Source organism: Sphaeramia orbicularis, chromosome 21 (genome assembly GCF_902148855.1).
Source record: "Sphaeramia orbicularis chromosome 21, fSphaOr1.1, whole genome shotgun sequence".
In the NCBI taxonomy this organism is placed as follows: Eukaryota; Metazoa; Chordata; class Actinopteri; order Kurtiformes; family Apogonidae; genus Sphaeramia; species Sphaeramia orbicularis.
Genome location: NC_043977.1, coordinates 47,301,850 through 47,326,148, shown reverse-complemented (window position 1 = coordinate 47,326,148; position 24,299 = coordinate 47,301,850). Strand labels below are relative to the sequence as shown.

The following is a 24,299-nucleotide window of genomic DNA, read 5'->3' as shown; positions in this document are numbered from 1 at the left end:
AAGACAGACCGAAAACCAACTATTGTATGATCATTGTGAGATCACTTCACAATGACGACCAGCAACTGGTTGTGTGGAAGCCCTTAAACACAGGCAGAATGTGTTTAAAAAAAGAAAAAAAAAAAACAAAAAAAAAACGACAAAGACAGACAAAGAACACAACATCACCTTTGACATGTCAAATGCTACCACAGAAATGCTTTACAGAAGGCAGTGAGAAAATGGGACAAAAGGAGATTCTGAGCCATGTACATATAAATCTGATAACATATGCATCTGATGTTAAAAAATATAGTTTTAAATTCTGTTTAAAACACAGATTGGCTACAATCAGGGAGGAAAATGCAGCTTGTGTTTCATGAATAACTGCACTCGTGTTATGAAGAAGCCACACTGAATGACTGAATGAATGAAGGAATGAATGAATGAATCAATCAATGACTGCTGGCTTTGCAGGCATGAGCTCCCTCATGCCAATTCCAAGTGTTTCTATGGTTCAATGTAAGAAAAAGGAGCCAAAGATGGTTGGCCAGGATCGATTATAGCAGTCTGAAGATAGATCTACCAACAGATTTAAAAACAAAATGTGGTTTTAAAAACTAAAATGACAGATGTTTATTGTGTATTTAGACACAAATATTTAAATCCATCTCAACATTGAACAGAACCTGGACTCGAAAAAACAGTCCAGATGAACACAGTGCTGCAAAGTGAAATCTATTCAGTATGTGGTGTTGGCGTGGATCTGTGGTCAGTGGGACTTTTTACAGGAGGGGCTGCTGATAGTACGTCGCTTGCTGCTGCTGCTGAGGAGCCTGAAGAGATGGAGCAGCCATTGGATAGGACACGGGAGGCATGCCGGAGTTGTGATAGGTTGACATGTCCATGGCCACGCCCCCCTGCAGAGGGTACGGCGCTCCAGGAGCTTGGTTCATGTACTGAGCATTCATGCTGCTGCTGTAGAGAAAAAAAAAGACAACTGAGTGTAAGCAGCAAATACATAAACTGGGATGACATCTACACTGAAGCACTTTCCTTCAAACAGACTTAAAGGAGTGATATTTTGCTTTTTTAAATGGAATTACGCATTTTAAAACATTTCCCTGTGGTCTACATTAACTGTAAATGCTATGGTTGGGTCTGAATTCTTTATTAATTAAACTCCACAGGTCCACCTTCAACTCTATTTCTGAGGAAAGGTGGTTTTGAGCGCTGGCCCTTTAAATGCAAATGAGCCACTTCACACCCAACCCCCTCCAGGTTGTTGACTGTGCTGCTCTGTCACGTTGAGCCACTTGTGTTTGTTAATACAACCAACAACTGAACATTTTACGTAATCAGCTCAAAGTTTGGACATATTTTCAGTTTGGACTACAATCACTGCTTCTGACAAACAATTGTCGTACTCTGAGCAATGTTCACCTAAAGTCTTGACCTTAAATGTGCAAATGTCGTGATGTAACTAGTTATAGATGTAGCCAATTAAGCAGGAATTAAAACAGGTCGTAGAAATCTACTCGATTTTTGCTAACATTAATATAAAAATAGCTTGGCAGCACCTGGAGGGTTCAAATTCAAACTTTTGTAACTGTTAGGGTCTAAACACACAAAAAAATGTACCAAAGACTAATAAAAGTGGGTTTAGCAAAATATGACCCCTTTAAAGGATGAAAGCAGTAAGCTGCTTTAAGGTACACTGTGGTAAATGAATTAATGGATGCCATACTGTGTATGACAGCTTGTCTATAGTAAGGAAACAATCTTTGTGTGTGTAATTCTTTGAGTCTTGTTGAACTCTATTGATGTAGTTCCATCAAAGTGGAGTTTTATTTGATTATAAACAGATTTGCTCCTTTTTTTCTTATAATAATAATAATAATAATAATAATAATAATAATAATAATACATCGATATTACATATTACATAATAGCAATCAAAGAACAAATACAGAGACAATTAAAGCTGCAAGCAGCATTGGGCAGGACCTTGCACCGCGTGTTCCACCTCCCGTGCGTTCTGCCTCTTGTGTGTTCCGCCTCCTGTGCGTTCCACCTCCCGTGACCGTTGACACCTCAGCTCTACTCACACCTCTCCGTCCCGATACTAGCTCCCACCCTTTTGTGTCTGTCCTTCTTACATCCCTACAGAACACCAGTGGCCCTCTGCTGAAACCACCATCACTTTTTAATGAGGCTTTTATTTTGAAAAACCCTACTGTGTGTGCGTGTGTGTCTGTGACAGAATAACTTTTAATGAACTAAAACTGTAGAAACAGTTGAACGTTTGGCATAAAAATGGAGAAGTTATTTAATAATCATTATGTAGTATTTTTAATAAGGCTTTTATTTCAAAACTGTACTCCGTATACTCTGTCATGTGTGCAAAATGTCAACTATCCACAATACAATGCAGCAAAACCTGTTTTAAAATGTGCAGGAAAATTTTTTTTTTTTTGCACTGCTTGGGGTTTGAACCAGCAACCTACTGCATCCAGTGTTCTACCCACTACACCATTTGCACTTGCTTCCATACTTGCACCAGTAAGAGTAATATAGGGATTTTTTTTCAAACTGAAGACTGATATTAAAAGTACTCTTCAAACAAATTGCGATTATTCCATAACCACTGGTCCTATCTCAAAAATTCTTTCGCTTTTGGATTCTGCAGACTTGTGAGAATTTTCTTATGTATAATTTGCATGAACAATGTCCAAAATGACTAAGCAGTAATTGCAGAAACGTAGAGTCACTTTGAAAGGCAGATTGCCAACTTCCTGTTGGAGTTAGCTCTTAGGTGTCAGTGTATGATTTGTCGGGCTCAATCATACCAACATTTTGACATTTGTGTCACATGTCTGTGACATTCCTACTAGTCGCTAGGGCAGTTTTTGTGAGTTTTGTAGTACATAGGTGGCGCTACAGAGTCCATTTTGGCACCCAAGGGGTTAATTTTGATATTGTATGAAAGTGTTAACCAGCCATGACATGTATACCAACTTTGATGAGTTTTGGAGCATGTTAAGGGGGTCAAATTTAAAGTGGAAAAAGTATAAAAACAAACTAACTGTAATAAATCCATAACTGTACATTCGATCTCAAAAATTTTTGCATGTGAGAGTTGTGGTGAGTCCCCTGAATGGATAGATATATAACATGTGGGGAAAATGTCCAAAGTGAAAAACGTGTTCCAGACATCGCAACTTTCCGGGCTCATAAAAAAACAAAACAAACAAAGGCAGTCGTGAAAAAGTTGTGAGATCACTTTTTGGAGAAGGGTTCACTATCTTTTGGTGCTATTTAGAATTCAATATGACAAACGGTGTCAGACGAGTTAGTGTTAGAAATTTTATTTTGAAATGCATATTGCGAACTTCCTGTTGGAGTTAGGTCATGGGTGTCGGTGTATCATTTGTAGTGCATCATGCAACAAACATTTTGGCGTTGGTTTCACGTCTCTCTGACATTCCTACTGGCCACTAGGGCTGTTGCCATTTTTTTCACAAAGGTGGCGATAGAGAGCACATTTTGGCACTTACGGGGTTAATTTTTACATTTTATCAAATTTTTCGCCAGGGCTGACGTGTGCCAAATTTGGTGAGTCTTTTAGCATGTTTAGGGGGTCAAAATCCAGTTGAAAGTTGCGACGGTATTATAATAATAATAATAATAATAATAATAATAATAATAATAATTAAAGCTGCAAGCAGCATTGGGCGGGACCTCACAACGCGCGTTCCACCTCCTGTGCGTTCCGCCTCCCGTGACCGTCAACACCACAGCTCCACTCACACCTCTCCGTCCCGATACCAGCTCCCACCCTTTTGTGTTCGTCATCCTAACATCCCTACAGAACACCAGCGACCCTCTGCTGAAAGCATCACTTTTTAATGAGGCTTTTATTTTGGAAAAACCCTACTGTGTGTATTTGTGTGTGAGAGAGAAAGATAGAATCAGTCTGAATGAATTGAAATTATGCAAACAGTTGAGCATAAAAGTCATGATTTACCACATTTAAGGCTTTTATCTTGGAAAACCCTATTGTGTGTGCATGTGTGTGTCAGAGAGAATAATTTTTAATGAACTAAAACTGTAGAAACAGCAGAGTGTTTGGCATAAAAATGGAGGAGTTCTTTAATAGTCATAATGTAGTATTTTTAATAAGGCTTTTATTTTGAAAAAATGTACTCCATGTACTCTGTAATGTGTGCAAAATGTCAAATATCCACAATACAATGCAGCCAAACCTGTTTTAAATGTGCAGGGAAAAAAAATTCTTTGTCTTGCCTGGGATTTGACCCAGGGACCTCCTGTACAACAGCAGCATCTCTCACCACTACTCCATCCCCAGACACTTGCAAACCTGCACCAGTAAGACTTTCATCGGGAATTTTTTCAAAATGAAAAATGAAAATAAAAGTACTCTTCAAAAAATTGCGATTATTCCATAACCCTAGGTCCTATCTCAAAAATTCTTACACTTATTGATTCTTCAGACTTGTGGGAATTTAATGATATATAACTTTTACGAAAAAAGTCCGAAATGAATATGCAGTAATCGCAGGAATTCAGAGTAACATTGAAAGGCAGATTGCCAACTTCCTGTTGGAGTTAGCTCATGGGTGTCAGTGTATGATTTGTCGGGCATAATCAGACCAACATTTTGGTGTTTGTTTCATGCATCTGTGACATTCGTATTGGTCGCTAGGGCAGTTTTTGTATGTTTTTTAGTACATAGGGGCTGCTACAGAGTCCATTTTGGCATCCAAGGGGTTAATTTCAATATTGTAAGAAAGTGTTCACCAGCCATGACATACATGGCAAATTTGGTGAGTTTTGGAGCATGTTAAGGGGGTCAAATGGCAGTTTAAAGTAGAAAAAGTATGAAAATAAACAAATTGTAATACATCCATAACCGTACATCCCATCTCAAAACTTTGGCATGTGAGAGTTGTGGTGAGTCCCGTGAATGGACAGATATATAATATGTGGGGAAAAAGTCCAAAGTGAGAAATGAGTTCCAGACATCGCAACTTTCCAGGCTTCTAAAAAAAAACTAAAGCAGTTCTGAAAAAGTTGCAAGATCACTTTTTTGAGAAGGGTTCACTCTATCTTTTGGTGCTATTTAGAAGTTAATACGACAAACGGTGTCAGAGGAGTTAGTTTTATAAATTTTATTTTGAAAGGCATACTGCAAACTTCCTGTTGGAGATAGGTCATGGGTGTTAGTGTATCATTAGTAGTGCATCATCCAACAAACATTTTGCCATTGGTTTCATGTCTGTGCGACATTCCTACTGGCCACTAGGGCTGTTGTCGTTTTTTTTTTCACATAGGTGGGGCTAGAGAGCCGATTTTGTCACTCATGGGGTTAATTTTTACATTTTATCAAATTTTTCGCCAGGCCTGGCATCCGTGCCAAATTTGGTGAGTTTTTGAGCATTTTTAGGGGGTCAAATTCCAGTTGAAAGTCACGACAGTATAATAATAATATAAAAATTAAAGCTGCAAGCAGCATTGGGTGGGACCTCGCACCGGGCGTTCCACCTCCCCCGCGATCCGCCTCCCGTGACCGTCCACACCTCAGCTCCACTCACACCTCTCCGTCCCCATACCAGTTCCCACCCTTTAGTGTCCGTCCTCCTTACATCTCTACAGAACACCAGCAACCCTCTGCTGAAACCATCATCACCTTTAAATGAGACTTTTATTTTGGAAACCCTACTGTGTGTATGTGCATTTGTTTTGTGTGTGAGAGAAAGAATCAGTTTGACAAATGAATTGAAATTGTATGAATAATTGAGGATGAAAGTGATTATTACATTTAAGGCTATTATTTTGGAAAAACCCTATTGTGTGAGCATGTGTGTCTGTGAGAAAGAGTACTTTTGAATGAAGAAACACTGTACAAACAGTTGAGCGTTTGGTCATAAAAATTAAAAGAAGTTATTTAATAGACATTATGAATCATTTTTAATAGGGGTTTTATTTAGAAAAAATGTATTCCGTGTACTTTGTAATGTGTGCAAAATGTGCAATATCCACAATATAATGCAGTAAAACCTGTTCTAAAATGTGAGGGGGGAGAGAAGAAGAAGAAAAAAAAAAAAAATGGATTGCCTGGGACTTGAACCAGGGTCCTCTTGTTTGATAGGCAGCTACATTAACCACTGCACTATACAGAGACACTATTAAACATGCACCAGGAAGAGTTTCATAGGGATTTTGTCATTGTAAATGTGAAAGTAAACATACTCTTCAAGAAATCGCCATTATTCCATAACCGTAGGTCGTATCTGAAAAATTCTTTCACTTTTGGATTTTGCAGACTTGTGGGAATTTAATGAGGTATAAGTTTTTGGTCAAAAGTCTGAAATGAATAAGCAGTAACTGCAGAAACGTAGAGTAACTTTCAAAGGCAGATTGCCAACTTCCTGTTGGAGTTAGTTCATGAGTGTCAGTGTATGATTTGTCGGGCTCAATCAGACCAACATTCTGGCATTTGTTTCATGTTTCTGTGACATTCCTACTGGCTGCTAGGGCAGATTTTGTGTTTTTTAGTACATAGGTGGCGCTACAGAGTCCATTTTGGCACCCAAGGGGTTAATTTTGATATTGTATGAAAGTGTTCACCTGCCATGACATACATGGCAAATTTGGTGAGTTTTGGAGCATGTTAAGGGGGTCAAATGGCAGTCTAAAGTGGAAAAAGTATGAAAAGAAACAAATTGTTATAAATCAATAACCGTACATCCTATCCCAAAATTTTTTGCATGTGAGCATTGTGCTGAGTCCTGTGAACGTGTAGATATGTCACATGTGGGGAAAAACTCCACAGTGAAAAATAAGTTCCAAACATGGCAATTTGCAGGCTTGTAAAAAAAAAACTAAGACAGTTCTGGAAAAAGTACGAGATCACTTTTTTGAGGAGGGTTCACTCTATCTTTTGGTGCTATTTAGAAGTCAATATGACAAACGGTGTCATACGAGTTAGTTTTAAAAATTTTATTTTGAAAGGCATATTGCGAACTTCCTGTTGGAGATAGCTCATAGGTGTCAGTGCATGATTTGTTGGGCTCGATTAAACGAACGTTTTGGCATTGGTTTCGTGTGTCTACAACATTCCTACTGGAAGTTACCAATTTGAGCATTTTATTTGAATGGCAAATTCTGAACTTCCTGTTGGGAGTTAGGTCATGAGTACCCGCATGTGATTTGTCGGGCTTGATGAGACGAAAATTTTGGCGTTGGTTTCATGTTTCTACAACATTCCTACTGGGCGCTAGGGCCGATTTTGTGTATCTAGGGGGCGCTATAGAGCTCATTTTGGCACCTATGGGTATAATTTTTACATTTTATCAAATTTTTCGCCAGACCTGACATGTGTGCCAAATTTGGTGAGTTTTTGAGCATGTTTAGGGGGTCAAAATCCAGGTCAAAGTGGCGTCGGGAAAATAATATAAAAACAAACAAATAACAATAGGGCCTTGCTTGCAGGCAAGGCCTCTCACTGTGTGAGAGGGCCTTACCTTTCGGCTCGGTCCCTAATTAAAGCTGCAAGCAGCATTGGGTGGGACCTCGCACCGGGCATTCCGCCTCCCATGTGTTCCCCCTCCCTTGACCGTCGGCACCTCAGCTCCACTCACACCTGTCCGTCCCAACACCAGCCCCCTCCCTTTTGCATCCGTCCTCCTTTCATCCCTACAGAACACCTGCGCCCCTCTGCTGAAACCACCATCACCTTTTAATGAGGCATTTATTTTGAAAAGCCTACTGTGTGTGTATGCATATGTGTGTGTGACAGACCTAATCCGTTTGAGTGACTTGAAATTGTTCAAACAGGTGAGCATAAAACTCATAGTTTACCATTTTTAATAAGGCTTTGATTTTGAAAATCCCTAGTGTGTGTGTCTGTGTGTGTGTGTACCATTCACATTTTTATCATGTCCTCATTTCTATTCTAATTTTATATATATATATATATATATATATATATATATATATATATATACACACATACATATATATATATATATATATATATATATATATATATATATATATATATATATATATATATGTATATGTGTGTGTGTAACAGGGTTTTACTTTGAAAGGCAGTTTTCCAATTTCCTCTTGGAGAGAGCTCATAGCGTCCTCCTATATTTTTTGTAGCGCTCGATGTAAGGAACATTTTGGCATTGGTTTCACGTCTCTCGGACATTCCTGCTGGCTGCTATGGCGGTTTCCGTGCTTTTTGATATAGGTGGCGCTTAGAGCGCATTTTGGCACCTATGGGGTTAATTTTTGCATTTTATCCAGTTTTTCGCTGGACCTGACATACATGAATTTGGTGAGTTTTCCAGCATGTTTAGGGGGTCAAAATCCAGTTCAAAGTGGTGGCGGAAAAATAATAATAATAAAAAACGAACAAAAAATAATAGGGGCCTTGCCTTTTGGCAAGTCCACTCACTGTGTGAGTGGACCTGCCCTCTCGGCTCGGTCCCTAATAATAAAAAACGAACAAAAAAAAATAGGGGCCTTGCCTTCTGGCTAAAACTTTGTTTGTTTGTGTGTGTGTGTGTGTGTGTGTGTGTGCACGCGCATGTGTGTGTCTGTGTGTGTACCATTGACATTTTTTATCATGTCTTCATTTTGAAGATGGGGTGAGTGCAGCTTATAGTCAGGTGCGGCTTATAGCCTGGAAAGCACAATATATATATATATATATATACATATATATATATGTGTGTGTCAAAAATTATATATCAACAAAACTAGAATAAAAATGAGGACATGATTAAAAATGTGAATGGTACGCACACAGACACACACACACACAGACACACACACACACACACAGTAGGGTTTTCAAAATAAAAGCCTCATTAAAAATTGATGGTGGTTTCAGCAGAAGGGTGCAGGTGTTCTGTAGGGATGAAAGGAGGACAGATGCCAAACGGTGGGAGCTGGTGTTGGGACGGAGAGGTGTGAGTGGAGCTGAGGTGTCAACAGTCACGGGAGGCGGAACGCATGGAAGGCGGAAAGCACGGGAGGCGGAATGCATGGGAGGTGGAACGCACGGGAGGTGGAACGCCCGGTGCGAGGTCCCGCCCAATACTGCTTGCAGCTTTAATTAACATTGTTTTTTAGTCTGTAAGAGAAAGAGTTTAAGTGCATCAATTTGCCTGAAATTTAAAAAAAATAATTAAATCCTTATTTAAAGTATAAACATTTGTTGACCAATTAATTGAACCATTTGATATTGAAAAATAGAATTAAATAAAATCATTAAATAATAATAAATCCAAATTGATCAGCAACATTAACTCAGGAGCACAACATATATAAAACGCTTCAACCTGCAAAATAAAAATGAATAAAACAATTTGCTGATTTTTTTAATTTTTTTTTATTAAAATGAGGAAGTCAGGATTAATGGCTCCAATGAGCACATTTTGCAGTGCACGGCTTTTCAAAGCGGGGTTTGAAGCCTGATACTGCAACTCTCAGCTCCTGCTCAATGTTTAGCTGGGACCTGTACTTGGTCCTCAGTGCAGCAACAGCAGAGAAGCCAGTCTCACAAAGATAAGATGTTGCAAAAGGAAGAAGAATGCCCATAGCCCTCTGCCCTAAGAGTGGATACTACCTCCCTACACTCAGCCAGAATTCATCCAGTGTCTGTGATGTGAACCTTAGTCTCAATGTGGAGTCAGACATCATGTCAATGAACTGGTCCTCCTCTGCAGAGCTGAAACGTTGGAGCTGGTGCATTGAAAGGATTTCTCACCCAGTCACACTGGGAACTGTCTTCGGGGAAGTACTTTTTAAAGAATCCCATCAGTGGTGAAATATGCTGCTTAATATATGGAATCACTGAGGTGGCATCATCGTCAGTAGTGTCAACAATGTCATGCAGGTTCTCGAATGAATCAGTATTTCCTTCATCAAGTCGCCTGCCCCAGATTGCAAGCTTTCGGGTGAAAGAGCTGATCTTGTTTATGACCTGAGGGAGGTGTTTATCTTTCCCTTGAAGCTGTAGATTTATTTCATTTAGCTTTCCAAAAATGTTGCTCAGGTAGGCCAGTTTCACCAGGAAGTTCTCATCACTAAATTTTTCTGCAACTTCATACTTGTGCTCCTGCTCCAAAAACACTCTTATCTGCTCTCTGAGCTCAAAAACTCGGGACAACACTTTTCCTTGTGACAGCCACCTTGCTTCACTGTGAAACAGCACAGCTTGATGTTCAGCTCCCATCGCCTCACAGATAGTCGACAATACTGTTGTTTTTGGTGGTCTGGTCTTTATAAAATTGACTACACCTACAATGTCAGTCATAATCTCACTTAATTCAGAGGAAAGGTGCCTTGATGCCAGTGCTTCTCTGTGTATAACACAGTGTGTCCACTCAGCATTAGGTGAGGCCATCTTGATGAGTGCCTGAAGTCCTTCTCTCATCCCTGCCATGGTCTGTGCACCATCACTGCAAACACCAATGCAGTTTGCCCCCTTTAGCCCATTCTCAGTCAAGAAGCAGTCCAGGATTTTGAATAACTCTTCAGCTGTGGCTCTGTCTCTGACATATTTGCAAAAAAGTAGATCCTCAGACAGAGAGTTTGTCATGTCAAAACATACACAAGCAATAAACAAACAGCCTTTGTTGCTGTCAGTTGCTTCATTGAATTGTAAGGCAAAATGTTTGTCTTTGAGTGTATCTACCAGCTGTTCTTTAAGATCATTAGCAATGTCATTTATACGTCTGGCGACAGTGTCATTGGACAGAAGGATAGTTTTTATTTTTGCAGCACTTGCGTCATCCAGCATGACAGAGACCATGTCTAATGCTGCAGGCAGTATCAGCTCCTCTGCTATTGTGTGGGGTTTTTTGCACTGAGCAATTTGGTACGCCACCTTATATGATGCTAACAGTGCTCGCTGGTTTACTGAAGTAGCATTCACAAAGTGGGATGATTGTTGGCAATATTTGGCATGTTTTCGCTGAAAAAACTCAAGCAGCTTATCAGCTTGATTGGGGTGTAATGTCTGTAAGTGACGTCTTAATTTATTTGGCTTCATGCTGTCCGCTGCCAACATTTTTAGACACAGTAAACATACCGGTCTTTCCTCGTCTCTCACCGTAGTCACCGTGAAGCCAAGCGCTACATACGCTTCGTCATATGTCCTCATCTTAGCTTTCGGGAGACTTTCGTTTGTCTCATTATCTCCGTCTCTCTCCGCCTTTCTTTTCATCCCTGTTAAATATTTTTTCATGGTGTCTCTTGAGGGTTTGTTCACTGGACTTCATATCTCCCGCTCTGTGCTGTGTGTGCGCATTCTCGGTGCAAAAAACCCTACACCATAGAGCTACTACTCCAAGTGCACACTCTGACAATGAGAGTGCCACCACCATCTACTGTAGTGGATGTGCAGTTACACTTTATTGTAGTACGACAAAAAAAAAAAAAAGCATGTTCCCAAGGGTCACACGCCGCCCCCCCCCCCCCCCCCCCCCCCGGCATCGCACCATGCTTCCCCCAGGGGGGCGCACCCCACTATTTGAGAAGGACTGATGTACAGGATGAAAAGAATGGGACCGAGCACAGAGCCTGGAGGGACAACGATACAGGGGTGGTGTGTGACTTGTGGTTGTTGATGGAGATGTAATGAAATCTGTCGGACAGGTAAGAGGTAAACCAGGAGAGGACAGAGTCGATGATTCCGATAGACTGCAGACGACGGAGGAGGATCAAGTGATTGATGGTATCGAAAGCTGCACTGAGGTCGAGGAGAAGGAGAATGGTGAGGGAGCCAGAGTCAGAGGAGAATAGGAGGTCGTTGGTGACTTTGAGAAGGGCTGTTTCAGTGCTGTGGTGAGAATGGAATCCAGATTAAAATGTTTCATACAGTTTGTTGGAGAGGAGATATTGCTTGAGTTGGGTTGCGACGACTCTTTCCAGTATTTTTGACAGTAACGGGAGATTGGAGATAGGTCTGAAATTGTTGGGGTCATTGGAATCTAGGCCAGGTTTCTTAAGGAGGAGAGTGATGGCAGCAGTCTTGAGAGGTAGGGGGACTGTGCCAGTGGTAAGGGAGGAGTTGATAGTGTCAGTGATGAGTGGGGCAAGAGGGATGAGACAGGCTTTGATAAGGGGGGAAGGGATGGGATCCAGAGGGCAGGTGGGTGATTTCATGTTGGAGAGTATTTCAGACAGGTCATCAGTGGTTATGGTTGAGAAGAGGGAGAGACGTTTGTGGGTGGAGGAAGAATGGGTTCCAGGTCAGAGGTGATGGCAGAGGAGGAGGCAAACTGGTTGTGAATGTTGTCAATTTTGGAGTGAAAAAATGATAGGAAGTTGTTGCATTTTTCAGGGGTGAAAGATGATGAGATGTTGTCCTGGGGTTTGATGAGTTTGTTTATGATGGAGGACAGAGAGTAGGGGTTGGAGGATCCAGTGTGATGGATGCCGGAGTAATAGGCGGAACGGGCTTTGTTAAGTGAGGTTTGGGACAGGTGCATGTGTTCTTTGTAGGCGAAGGTGTGCACAGTTTCTCCTAGTTTCTTTTGGTCAAATGAATGTACAGTGTTCAGACTAATTTTACTTTTTTGTCATAGGCAGATGTTTTACATGTTAAAAAAAAGGTTTCTATCACTGTTTTCACTCATGTAACTAATGTAATGTAAACTAAAATCTAATATAATAGAAAAGACATCAAGATACACACTAGAAAGTTCTCTTTAAGTTTGACAGTCTTAATGTTCTACATGTAAACGGTCAATTAGAACTGAACTGGAAACATGTTTTCTTTTTAAATTCACCCCATGTTAAAAAATACATTTGATGGATTTTTCCTGAACTTGACCTTTGACTTTGAATGACCATAAGGTCATCATCATCCAGTATGTCCACAACTGTGGAGCCTAGAATAATGACAGACAAACAAACACTGGTAGAAACATAACCTGTCTGGTGGAGGTAACAATAGAAATAGTGTAATACTGTGTAGGTTCTCATTTGCCCAGGTCATTGTTCTTCTTGGTAGTTCTTGGTTCAACTGGACTAGTTTAGCTTTTTTGAATGAACTAAACTAAACTTTGAAAAGAGCTAAGCTAGTCCACTTGAACCGAGAAGAACTACTAAGTAGAAATAGTATAATACTGTGTATTTTCTGACATGGTTATAGAGTGTAAATCTCAAACTGTTGCAACACTAATTATGAAGACAATCTCCATTGGCAACCATTTCAGAAAAGTTTCAGAAATAATCTCTGTACATTCTAACTCATCTGAAGTGCATAACATGACATGGGAGGGTGATTTAATGCTGGACAGGGACATTTTTGCCAATTGTTAAAATAATCCTACTATAATGCACATTCTGTGTCCGGCGTCTGTCCGATTGATGTCCCAATGTTGCAGCACGGGAGGGCGCTATCGTACAATGGCACCACGGATACAATGCCCCCAGTCATGATAAAATGCATTTTTTACTGTTAGCTGTTAGAGCAGCTATTCACCTCTAACATAACTTTAAAACAGGGTGAGGAGCATAAGTCTAAGTATAAGTTTTACAGATGAAAACACCAGAGTAATGTGGGTGTAAAGGTTATGAGTCTACGGTACATGAACACCATGGTTAGGAGTCCACACCTCAAGTGACTCATTTAAATCTCCACAGTCGCCATTTGTCACTGAAGAGTCTTGCAGAGCTTGTTTACAAACTGGCTGTGTTTCCTTACCTCATATAGGGAGGCTGAGCTGTTTGGCTGTTGGGCAGAGCTGAGACATTGGGGGGCAGTGAATGCAGTGGTCCTGGCTGGTCACTGGGCATCGAATAGGGCTGCGCAGGAGGACCCTGGGGTAAGGACGTAGGCATGTAAGGAGCACCAGTGGGACCCAGGTAGCCCTGAACACACCAGAGCAAGAGGAGCCGGTCAGAACTTACAACCTGTATCTTTTTAAAGAATTCATTTCAAGTACAGTTGCTGTGGACAAACATTTCTTTAAATAATTACACCGTCTTATACATACTGGTCTTAAAATATCCAGCCTTGTCTTTCAAATGAAATCACATTTATTTATATAGCACCACATCATAATAAAAGTTATGTCATGACATTTTATATTTAGAGCTGCTCTAAACCTGTCTTGGCAAATAAAAAAGGTTCATTTTTGTTTGTCCAACTGAAGCTTTATACTAAAACCCAGCTCAAAAGTACAGGGTGTCCATTAAGTATCTTTACAATTTAACAAATTTACTGCAAAAGCAAATGAATAGAACTTTGTTGAACTTATTACAAAATGAAAAGCAGATATTGAAGGGTTTTTTCCTCATTTAATCCACCTCTATATGGGCACCATTAATTGTATGAAGCATGTCCAGACGGTAATGGATTCATTTTCCATGTTGGCTGTATCATAGCCTCATCAATGGTTTCAATGACATCAGTGATCTTATACTTCAGGTCACTGATGTCTGGTATCTTTGTTCAATGAATGATATCTTTAACATAACCCCACAGAAAGAAATGGAGGGGAGAGATATCTGGTAAAGGAGGTGTTCAGGGAATTGGGCCATCCCTCTAAATCCACCGATCTAGAAATGTTTGACTTGACAGCGGGCTATAACATAAATTACCTGAGGGAACCACTAGAATTATACGTGACCTTTTGAAATAGCTCGCAATGAAAAGTCATTACAGGTACCCTTTAATAATTTGGCCTGGGGTCCATTTAGTTCGGTACCCATCCCTACACATAACCACAGCATGATGAGGAGAAAAGGTAACATTCCCAAATCAAGACTATAACACCTTTGACTTAATATAAAAAGGGCACAATAAACAGTGAAAACACAGTAGCACATACTAATACTGATAAAGTACTTAGTTTGATATCAATATTAATATGAGCAATAGTATATTTACTTGTTGGATGCTTTAATTTACATGGCTCTTTCTATTCTTACCATCTCTTATTAGCTCTTACTTTGCAGTAAAACAGTCTTATTTCAAATTAAAATGGACAATCTACCAAATGAATACAAAGGAAAAGAGGAGAAAAGAAACCAAAGCAGCTAGTCATTTCTGATTGAACACAGTAAAGACAATTTCTGTAAAGAAACTGCAGAAGTAATAAGAGGTGTTTTTTTGTATGTACAATACAAAAATAACAGGTGCAAGAAGAACCCAGTAGTGAGATTCATAACAGTCTGCAGAAACAAAATGAGAAAGGGCAAATAAAAAAGCAAGCATCTCTCCAGTGTAGGCATGCCTACTGAAGTGGACATTTTTCTCAATCTCTGGGGAGGGACAGTGATATCAATCATTATAGAGAAAAACTGCAAGTGCCAAGAAAAGCCAGGCAGCCTCCTACTCTCCAGCCAACTCTCCTGGGAGCAAAAAAGGCTGGCTGAATGTCACAGCGAGTCAGAGAGATAAATAAATGTATAAAACCAGTGTGTGGGCCCAGTAAAAAGGCACAAGTAGGACTAAAGAGATAAAACATGAGCTATAAAACATTAGAATGACTGTCCTGCTAATGAACTGCCTGTTCTCTTTAACAAAAACGCTCATGTGAGCAAATGATCAATAGGGTCAACAGACATGACAGACACCACGCTCATGTCTAAATATCTTGGCTACAGCGGTACTTAACACACAGCTTGTCAAACACACCACTTCTTGACCACAGAAATTCTCCTGCCTTTGATGAAGTCTAGTCTTCAGTTATGCATGACTTGGTTCTGCTTTTAATTGACTTGCAGGACTGAGAAAGGATGACTGGAGTGCAGCGAGAGCAGCAGGAAATGACAGTCTGTTGAACAGTCACGTCTACTCATTTGGCAGCTGTTAACGAAGAAGAAAGTGTAGAAGTGACCTGCCTTCTTAGACTAGGTCGGGGTGTCAAACATGTGGCCCATGGGCCAAAACTGGCCCGCCAAAGGTTCCAATATGGCCTGCGAGATAAATTTGCAAAGTGCAAAAATTACACTGAAGATATTAACAATCAATGATATTGGACTGGTTTTAGTTCAGGAGCCAAATACAGACCAATGCAATCAAATAAAATACTAACCCATAAGTACTGACTACAATTTTTTTCTTGGTTTAATGTGAAAAAAATATTACAACGTTACGCCTATAAATAACGACAACCCTAATTTTTTCTTTTTGTTTTATTACAAAAAATAGAACCAATGACCCTGTACCTCACCAGCCAAATTAAAAGCTTTGGGAAATGTATCCAGATGCCATTTATTATCACCCAGTTATGTGTCTTTATTATATTACAGAAATAGCGATGACGATTGAGCGATGACGTCACCGGGAATCCTCTTCTGATCACGTGAACGAGGTTATTTCTAAACAAATAACATGTGCGAAGGATCACACTGCGCATGCCCGAAGGAAGTACAGTTGGCAGTTGGTTGTTGACAATAACGTGATCAGATTTTTTTACCTGAATGATGTTATTTGTAAACAATCAAACACGTGCTTCTGTAACATGCAGACATGTAAGAATTTGGATACCTCAAAACAACAAATTCGAATCCAGTTTAATGGTGCGAAGCAAATCAGCATATGGCTACCATGTTTTGGTCATATACCAATCAGACCTGTAAAAAATTCAAATTCCAACTTGATATCACTGATTCTTACTGATTTATTGTATCAATCCACTTCCTATCTCTTATAATGGGAACATTTTTCAAAGTCGCACCAAATCCAGAATCAGATCCGGATCGAAATAATTTCAATACCTTGTGTTGACATCATCATAAAGAAGCTGTATACCAAGTTTGAAGTCAATTAGAACTGTAGTTTGGGAGAAGAAGACGATCAAAATTTTTTCCCCATAAGAGCCCATGTTAAATTTTCCGTAAGTTCCCGGATCCAGAAGAAGATCCTGATCAGCATGTGGCCATGATGTTTTGGTCATGTACTGTAGAAATTTCAACTTGATATCATTTATATTTACTGAGTTATTGCATTGATCCACTTCCTATCTCTTATAATGGGGAAATTTTTCAAAGTCGCCCCAAATCCAGAATCAGATCCGGATCAAAATAATTTTACTAACTTTCGTTGACATCATCATAAAGAAGCTGTGTACCAAGTTTGAAGTCAATCGGAGTTGTAGTTTTGGAGAAGAACACGATTGAAAGTTCTGTAACGGACGACAGACGACGACAACAGACGACGACGACAACAGACGACGACGACAACAGATGACGCCGACGGACGCCACCGCCACCGGACGCCGTATGACGACAATAGCTTACCTCTCTAGCCTCTCGGCCAGTAAGCTCAAAAAAAAAAAACAAAAAAAAAAAACAAACATTAAATTATGAAAATATTTAACCTATCCAAACAAAAAAGATGTGAATAATTTGAAAGAACTGAAATCTCATAAGGAAAGTGCAATTTTAACGATTTTCTGCCCATTACTAAATGTTTTATACCTCTGTAGATCTGATCTGTAACACAAATGTATAAATGATAAGCTGAGGCATAATATTGTTAAAACTGCACTTATTTTTCTAATGAAATTTCAGTTTTTTCAAACTATTCACATCTTTTTTGTTTATAAATGTAAATATTTTCATGACTTAATGGTCTTTTTTTTACTAACACAAAGAGAATTAAAGCTGCAAGCAGCACTGGGTGGGACCTCGCACCAGGCGTTCCGCCTCCCGTGCCTCCTATGTGTTCCGCCTCCCATGCATTCTGCCTCCCTTGTGTTCCACCTCCCTTGACCGTTAACACCTCAGCTCCACTCACACCTCTCCATCCCAACACCAGCCCCCTCCCTTTTGCATCCGTCCTCCTGGTTGTGGGTGTGTGGGTTTTTTTTTTATGTGTGGGGGTGTGTGTGTGTGTGTGTACCATTCACATTTTTATCATGTCTTCATTTTTATTCTAGTTTTAATCATTGACATACACACATATATTTATGTAATTTTCATATTTTTTCTGTATTGTTCAAATGTTCTTGTGTGTAGAGTTTGACAGTGAAGTTTCTTGTCATGTTTTTTAGTCAAACACGGAATCTGTCTGTTCATGGTCTTAGAGCACCACCTTGTGGTTTCATTGTATGCATTCCACAGGAAAAGATTCAGCCAATCAGCTTTCACCTTTGGTTTCCCTGTGAGTCTGGTCATCGGTGTCTGGTGATGAAACAGAGAGAAAACTCAAGAGTCTGTGGCAGGAGGAGTCTGCCTGAATTTGCAGAAACAAACTGCGATTTATCCATAACGGTACATCCAATCTCAAAAATTCTTGGACTAGAGGCAAGCACATAGACTTCTGAGCTTATTAAATATATAATATTAGTCAAAAGAGATTGAACTGAATAAGCAGTGATGGTGGAAAGCATCTTGTCTTTTTCATTCCTGGATAATAGAATACATGCCGAGGCAGATTGCCAACTTCCTGTTGGATTTAGCTCATGAGTGTGAGAGTATGATTTTTCGGGCTCGATGAGACCAACATGTTGCCGTTGGTTTCATGTCTGTACGACATTCCTACTGGCCACTAGGGGCAAGTTTGTATGCGTGGGTGGCGCTACAGAGTCCATTTTGGCACCTAAGAGGTTAATTTTGATATTGTATGAAAGTATTCATCAGACATGACATATGTGACAAATTTGGTGAGTTTCTGAGCATGTTGAGGGGGTCAAATGGCAGGTTAAAGCCAAAAAAGCATAAAAATGAACAATTTTTTATAAATCCATAACTATACATCCTATCTCAAAAATTTTTGCACGGGAGAGTTGGGGTGATTTTTCTGAACGTATGGATATATGACGTGGGGAAAAGTCGAAATTTAAAAATTAGTCCCAAACATCGCATTTTTCCAAACTTATAAAAAAATAACTAAGACAGTAATTAGAAATTTGCGAAGACAGTTTTTTGGAAGGGTTCACTCTATCTTTTGGTGCTATTTAAAAGCCAATATGACAAACTGGCTCATACTAGTTTTAAGTTGAGGATTTTACTTTGAAAGGCAATTTGCCGACTTCCTGTTGGAGTTAGCTCTTGGTGCCCACTGGAACATTTGTAGTGCTCGATGTACCGAACATTTTGGCATTAGTTTCATGTCTCTCGGACATTCCTGCTGGCCGCTATGGCAGTTTCCGTGTTTTTTGACATAGGTGGCGCTAGAGAGCCCATTTTGGCATCTACAGGGTTAATTTTTGCATTTTATCAAAATTTTTTTCTTACCTGACATACGTGCCAAATTTGGTGAGTTTTCGAGCATGTTTAGGGGGTCAAAATCCAGTTCAAAGTGGCATCGGGAAAATAATAAAGAATTAACGAAAAACAATAGGGGCCTTGCCTTCTGGCAAGTCCACTCACTGTGTGAGTGGACCTGCCTTCTCGGCTCGGTCCCTAAAAACAAACGAAAAACAATAGGGGCCTTGCCTTCTGGCAAGTCCACTCTCTGTGTGAGTGGACCTGCCCTCTCGGCTTGGTCCCTAATAATTTGGAGTTGTCATTATTTAAGGCTGTTATGTTAGTATTTTACTGGTCTGGCCCACTTAAGATCAAATTGATCTGAATGTGGCACCTGAAAGAAAATGAGTGACATCCCTGGACTAGATGAACTACGTACTTTAGCAGAACCTTGGCACCACTTTTAGCTGTCTATTTAATATGTTAATTCATGGAGATCTTTAAATACAAAGTACAGTCCTTTCCTTACCATCGTAAATTCTCCCTGGCCCATAAAATCCCCACCTAATACAAAAGTTATGAAGCCAAAACAACTCCTCAGTATCTTATGTTCTGAGTCTTATTTCACTAGATAACATGCACTACAGAATTTGTTTTGTGATTGACTCATTGGCTGAATGACTTATTCATCTTCTATTGTCCCTATGCAGATCAACTGTCCACCTTTAAAACATTTAGAGCAGGGGTGTCAAACTCATTTTGGTTCAGGGGCCACATTCAGCTAAATTTGATCTGCAGTGGGCCGAACCAGTAAAATAATAACAATAATATATAAATTATGTCAACTCCAAAGTTTTCTCTATGTTTTAGAGCGAAAAAAGCAAAATTACATAATGAAAAGGTTTACATCTACAAACTATCCTTTCAAAAGATGTGAATAACATGAACAAACTGAAAAAAAAAGTACAATTTTAACAATATTATGGCTCAGTTTATCATTTACACATGTTCATTATAACTTCCATATCACAGTGGATCTACAAATACACAAAACAGTGAGTAACAGGCAGAATACTGTTACCTCCGCCAGGAGGTATTGTGATCACTTTGCTTTGTGTGCGTGCATGCCTGTTTGTTTGTTTGTTAGCAAGATAACTGAAAAAGTTATGGATGGATTTTCATGAAATTTTCAGGAAATGTTGATACTGCCACAAGGAAGAAATTATTAAATTTTGGTGGTGATTGGGGGGGGGGCAGATCTGTCTTGGCAGAGGTCTGCACTCTCCGAATGCTTTTCTTGTTAAAATTGTACTTCTCGTAACACATTTCAGGTTATTCATATTTTTTGCAAAATTATACTTTGTTTTAGTATAAATACATGAAAGTATTTACATTTACAAAGAGAAACATTTGAAGTTGACATTATTTCTATGTTATTATTATCATATTTTACTGGTCCGGCCAACTTGAGATTGAATTGTTCTGAATGTGGAACCTGAACTAAAAAAGTGTAATTTTTGCATTTCACAAATTCATCCCTTTGCCGGGCCAGATTTGGCCCACGGGCCGCATGTCTGACACCTGTAATTTAGAGCCTAACCACAGTCACACTTCAAGCACTTCTTTGTTATGAAACAGATTACTTTAGCTGCATTTACACTCAATGTCCATACTGCCCCAGTGATTCCACCTCCTGAAAATGGAGACCTCTGGAAACATGAATACTGAATTACAGGCGATTCTTTCCCCAGATGCTGATAATTGTCCGCCTGGGAATCAATGAGTACATCAATATGCATGACTGGATTCATTTTTCAATAATGCCAGACATCATGACGTGGCAGCAACTACAAGAAGAAAAGAAAATTATGGGGTATGATTGAACCTCTGGTACACCATAGAGTTACATGTGAATATTAAGTGCATTCATGTTTTTACTTGCATTGTGGGTCATATTAGCTAATTTTGCTAGTCTAGTGCAGTGGTTCTCAACTGCTCTGGCTGAAGAACCCACTATTACCCCTCAATAGAAGTAGTGATCCAAATTGATAAAAGTTAAACTTCTCTGTGGTGAAAGTAAAGTCACTCATTTTCATATATATTGGGATTGCCCTTATATTGTGCCTTTTTGGCAGGCTTTAAGAACAACATGGAGAACATTTTCAAAGTCCAATTTCCATTCACATTTGAATCCATAATATACTTGGGAAAAGAGAAGCAGGGGATAACAAATTCACGGGATAAATATCTATTCAGAATATTGTTGGTGGCAGGTAAAAAAAGCCATCACCATGAAGTGGCTAAAAAAGGACACACCAAAAATGGAGGACTGGGTAGAGGGTATAGGTGACATCTATAAGATGGAGAAGTTGACTTTTTCTGTCAGAATTGATTCAGACAAATTCACCAATTATTGGAAAAACTGGGGTTGATTTTGTGACACTAATAAGAGCTGATTTTAATTGATAAGCGTAACATGCATATAGACCCATGTAAACCCTTGGTTCATGCTACACACTTTGAATGTTCAGTGATCATCTTATACAGGGGAAAAGAATGGAAAGGAAAGAATGGAATGTGAAATATACTTGCTGAAATTCAGGACAGCATCTACACCCTAAACCAACCCACAAATAAGCAGAAGAACTCACGAAAACCATTCTGGTAAAATCCTGGCAAATTGTTCAGATGAAAATTTGCTATATGGTATGAAAAAAAAAGCAAAACAAAGTCAGTTTTGAGCAGTGTAGACCAACATAAACCCACGGTCCTCACCTGCATGGCCACAGCTGAGTTGGCCGTCGCGTACTGTGGCTGCATCTTGGAATAGGCCGAGTAGAACGGAGCCTCGTTCACAAGCTTATTATACAGCTCCAGAGCCTCCAGGACCTTCACATTCAACTCTGACAACTCTGAGTGTTTCCTGTAGCACAGAGAGACATGTATTAAACAAGGCTATTCAGGTCAGGACTCACCGACTCACTCAGGGAAAAAAAAAAAGATGAAAAACTAGCAAAAGCCTAAAGTTTTTCTGCAAATACTTTCACCATCTATAATTTTGTAGTTTTAATTTATACAATGACAATAAAGTCTATTCTATTCTATTCTATTCTATTACTCAGAGCTTAACATCTTCATTAGTACATGTATTATAGTCCTCCCTGATTATTTTTCACTGGATTGGGTAGAAATCTGTGGTGAACATCTAAGAAATTGAATCATTTATAGCATAAAGAGTTGTTTCTAAAAATTACTTACTTGAAAGATTTCTTCACTAGATTTCACCTTGTTGCAACCAAATGATGATTCTGTCTTCTATTAACCCTTGGGCATGGGAGGCTTTTTTATTTTATTTTTTTTAAATATTTAATTTAGATATCAAGATTTCAAAACTTTACTTACTAACTTACTAAACCAGCTCAGGACCACACTTTTCAAACTTGATTTTCTTCTTCACTTTGAATAGAAAAAAAACCCTGAAATAGTGTTAGGATTGAAGGGACACATGTCCTCCATTTATTGGTGGGAGGAGGTAACAAGAGTTGACAACTCTATCTGGAGCTATGGTCTGTTTCATACAGTTATGTTGCTTGTTGCAATATTTCAGCTTTGGTGCTTAAAGGGTTAATACAATTCCACAAGATAAGGAAGACATTTGTTGCTGCTTAAAAACGACTACCACATGTATGGCTACACATTCACATTTTGACTATATATTTACCTGACAAGGATATGTTTCACTGGCTTTAATATTCCATCCAGTGGTTATACTTTGTAGACTACATTCTGTAATACATTGACTTTTTTTTATCTGCATGTGACACTGAACCTGTTTTTCATTAGGCTCAGGAATTTTGCAAGTTATGGCTAGTGACAGCCTGGTTTATTACACTCTAGTCTAGATCTTGGTTGGTATGTCAGGGAAAAATATTATATCTTAGCTCATTAAACATACATTATCCCTATTTTCCAGCTTTTCAGACATAATTTATGATGTTAAAAAAATAAAGTAAAACCTGATCTATCTTTGCAAACATCAACCCGTCTATCCTCAACTTCAGAATAACAGCGCCCGGCCTACAACTAATCAATGACTAAAACTCTTATCTGATACGTTGACATTTATAACAGATCACCTGTCAATCTCCTGCAGCCTCTCGTCAATCAGCGGGTTCATCTGCTCACATGCGCCTGTTTAGTGTTCAATAAGAAAAGAAAACAGCCTTGGTGAGACTGACAGCAGCCTTTGTTGGCAGAAGGACAAGATTTACAGCAGCTCTGAGGTTTATACCCTCCAGCTGGATCAGCTCAGAGGCGTCGGGAGTCGGATCTGCTGGGTCGGCGTTCTGCAGCAGCACCAGCGTCCTGTCCATCTTCCCCTGTCAAGAGAGGAGAGTGGGTTACTTCAGTCTGGATCTGAAAATTTACGTGCAATGTCAAGTAACATACAATATGTGTCTATAGTGGATGTAGGTGTCATACCTCGTCGATGTAGACGGGCTCAGGTTCTGCTTTGGTTTCAAGGCTTGTATCTTCAGGACTGCCTGCCTTTTCAAGATAAGTCACTGAGGGGGAAAAAAAAATTTAAATCAGATGATGCGAATTTAATTGATCTGCGTTTGAGTCAATAAAGAGAACGGAAGACAGACTTAAAATAAAGAAAATTAAAATAAGTACTGAACCACAAAATCAAAGAGTACACTTGTGGTTATATTTTATTACATTGTTAATTCTCATATTATTTTTAGCTTATATTTATGTTGTTTTGCTCTTGTTTTTTCTTAAACGTTGTTTTAATTTTGTTTCGTCTTGTAGGTATTTTTACCACATTGTGACTCTTACATCACTCTCATCTTGTTTTGTCTTGCATGTCACTTGTCTCTTATTCGGTCTTTTACACAACTGTCTGTTTTATTCACCCACCACTCTGATCCAAAAACCACCAAACCAACCAACCACCAAACCGTCATTTTTTTATGGAAGCTGATGTGATGTTACCATGGTAACATATTGGCTGTATCATCCAGCTCTACCTATACCCACATTTTTAAATCAGATCTGATATTTAAATCTCTCCAAGTATTCTCCCAGCATTTATCCAACTGATATCCAATTAAATACATGAA

General features: G+C 39.3%; 1 protein-coding gene and 1 long non-coding RNA gene across 2 annotated transcripts in view; one reads left to right on the top strand and one right to left on the bottom strand.

Moving 5' to 3' along the window:
* Nucleotides 1-108, top strand: part of LOC115412618 (uncharacterized) — a 1,875-nt gene extending 1,767 nt beyond the window's left edge. The window contains exon 2 of the long non-coding RNA XR_003934356.1: nucleotides 1-108. This exon is cut by the window's left edge and continues 179 nt beyond it. This is a non-coding gene — a long non-coding RNA (uncharacterized LOC115412618).
* Nucleotides 109-127: 19 nt separating this feature from the next.
* stam2 (signal transducing adaptor molecule (SH3 domain and ITAM motif) 2) overlaps nucleotides 128-24,299 on the bottom strand; it is a 46,542-nt gene continuing 22,370 nt past the window's right edge. The window contains exons 9-14 of the mRNA XM_030125216.1: nucleotides 23,656-23,738; nucleotides 23,465-23,552; nucleotides 23,310-23,364; nucleotides 21,949-22,096; nucleotides 13,736-13,902; nucleotides 128-957 (exon numbers count right to left, since the gene is read on the bottom strand). Coding sequence (XP_029981076.1) covers nucleotides 765-957; nucleotides 13,736-13,902; nucleotides 21,949-22,096; nucleotides 23,310-23,364; nucleotides 23,465-23,552; nucleotides 23,656-23,738 — 734 coding nt within the window. The 3' untranslated portion in view covers nucleotides 128-764. The remainder of the gene's footprint in view (nucleotides 958-13,735; nucleotides 13,903-21,948; nucleotides 22,097-23,309; nucleotides 23,365-23,464; nucleotides 23,553-23,655; nucleotides 23,739-24,299) is intronic.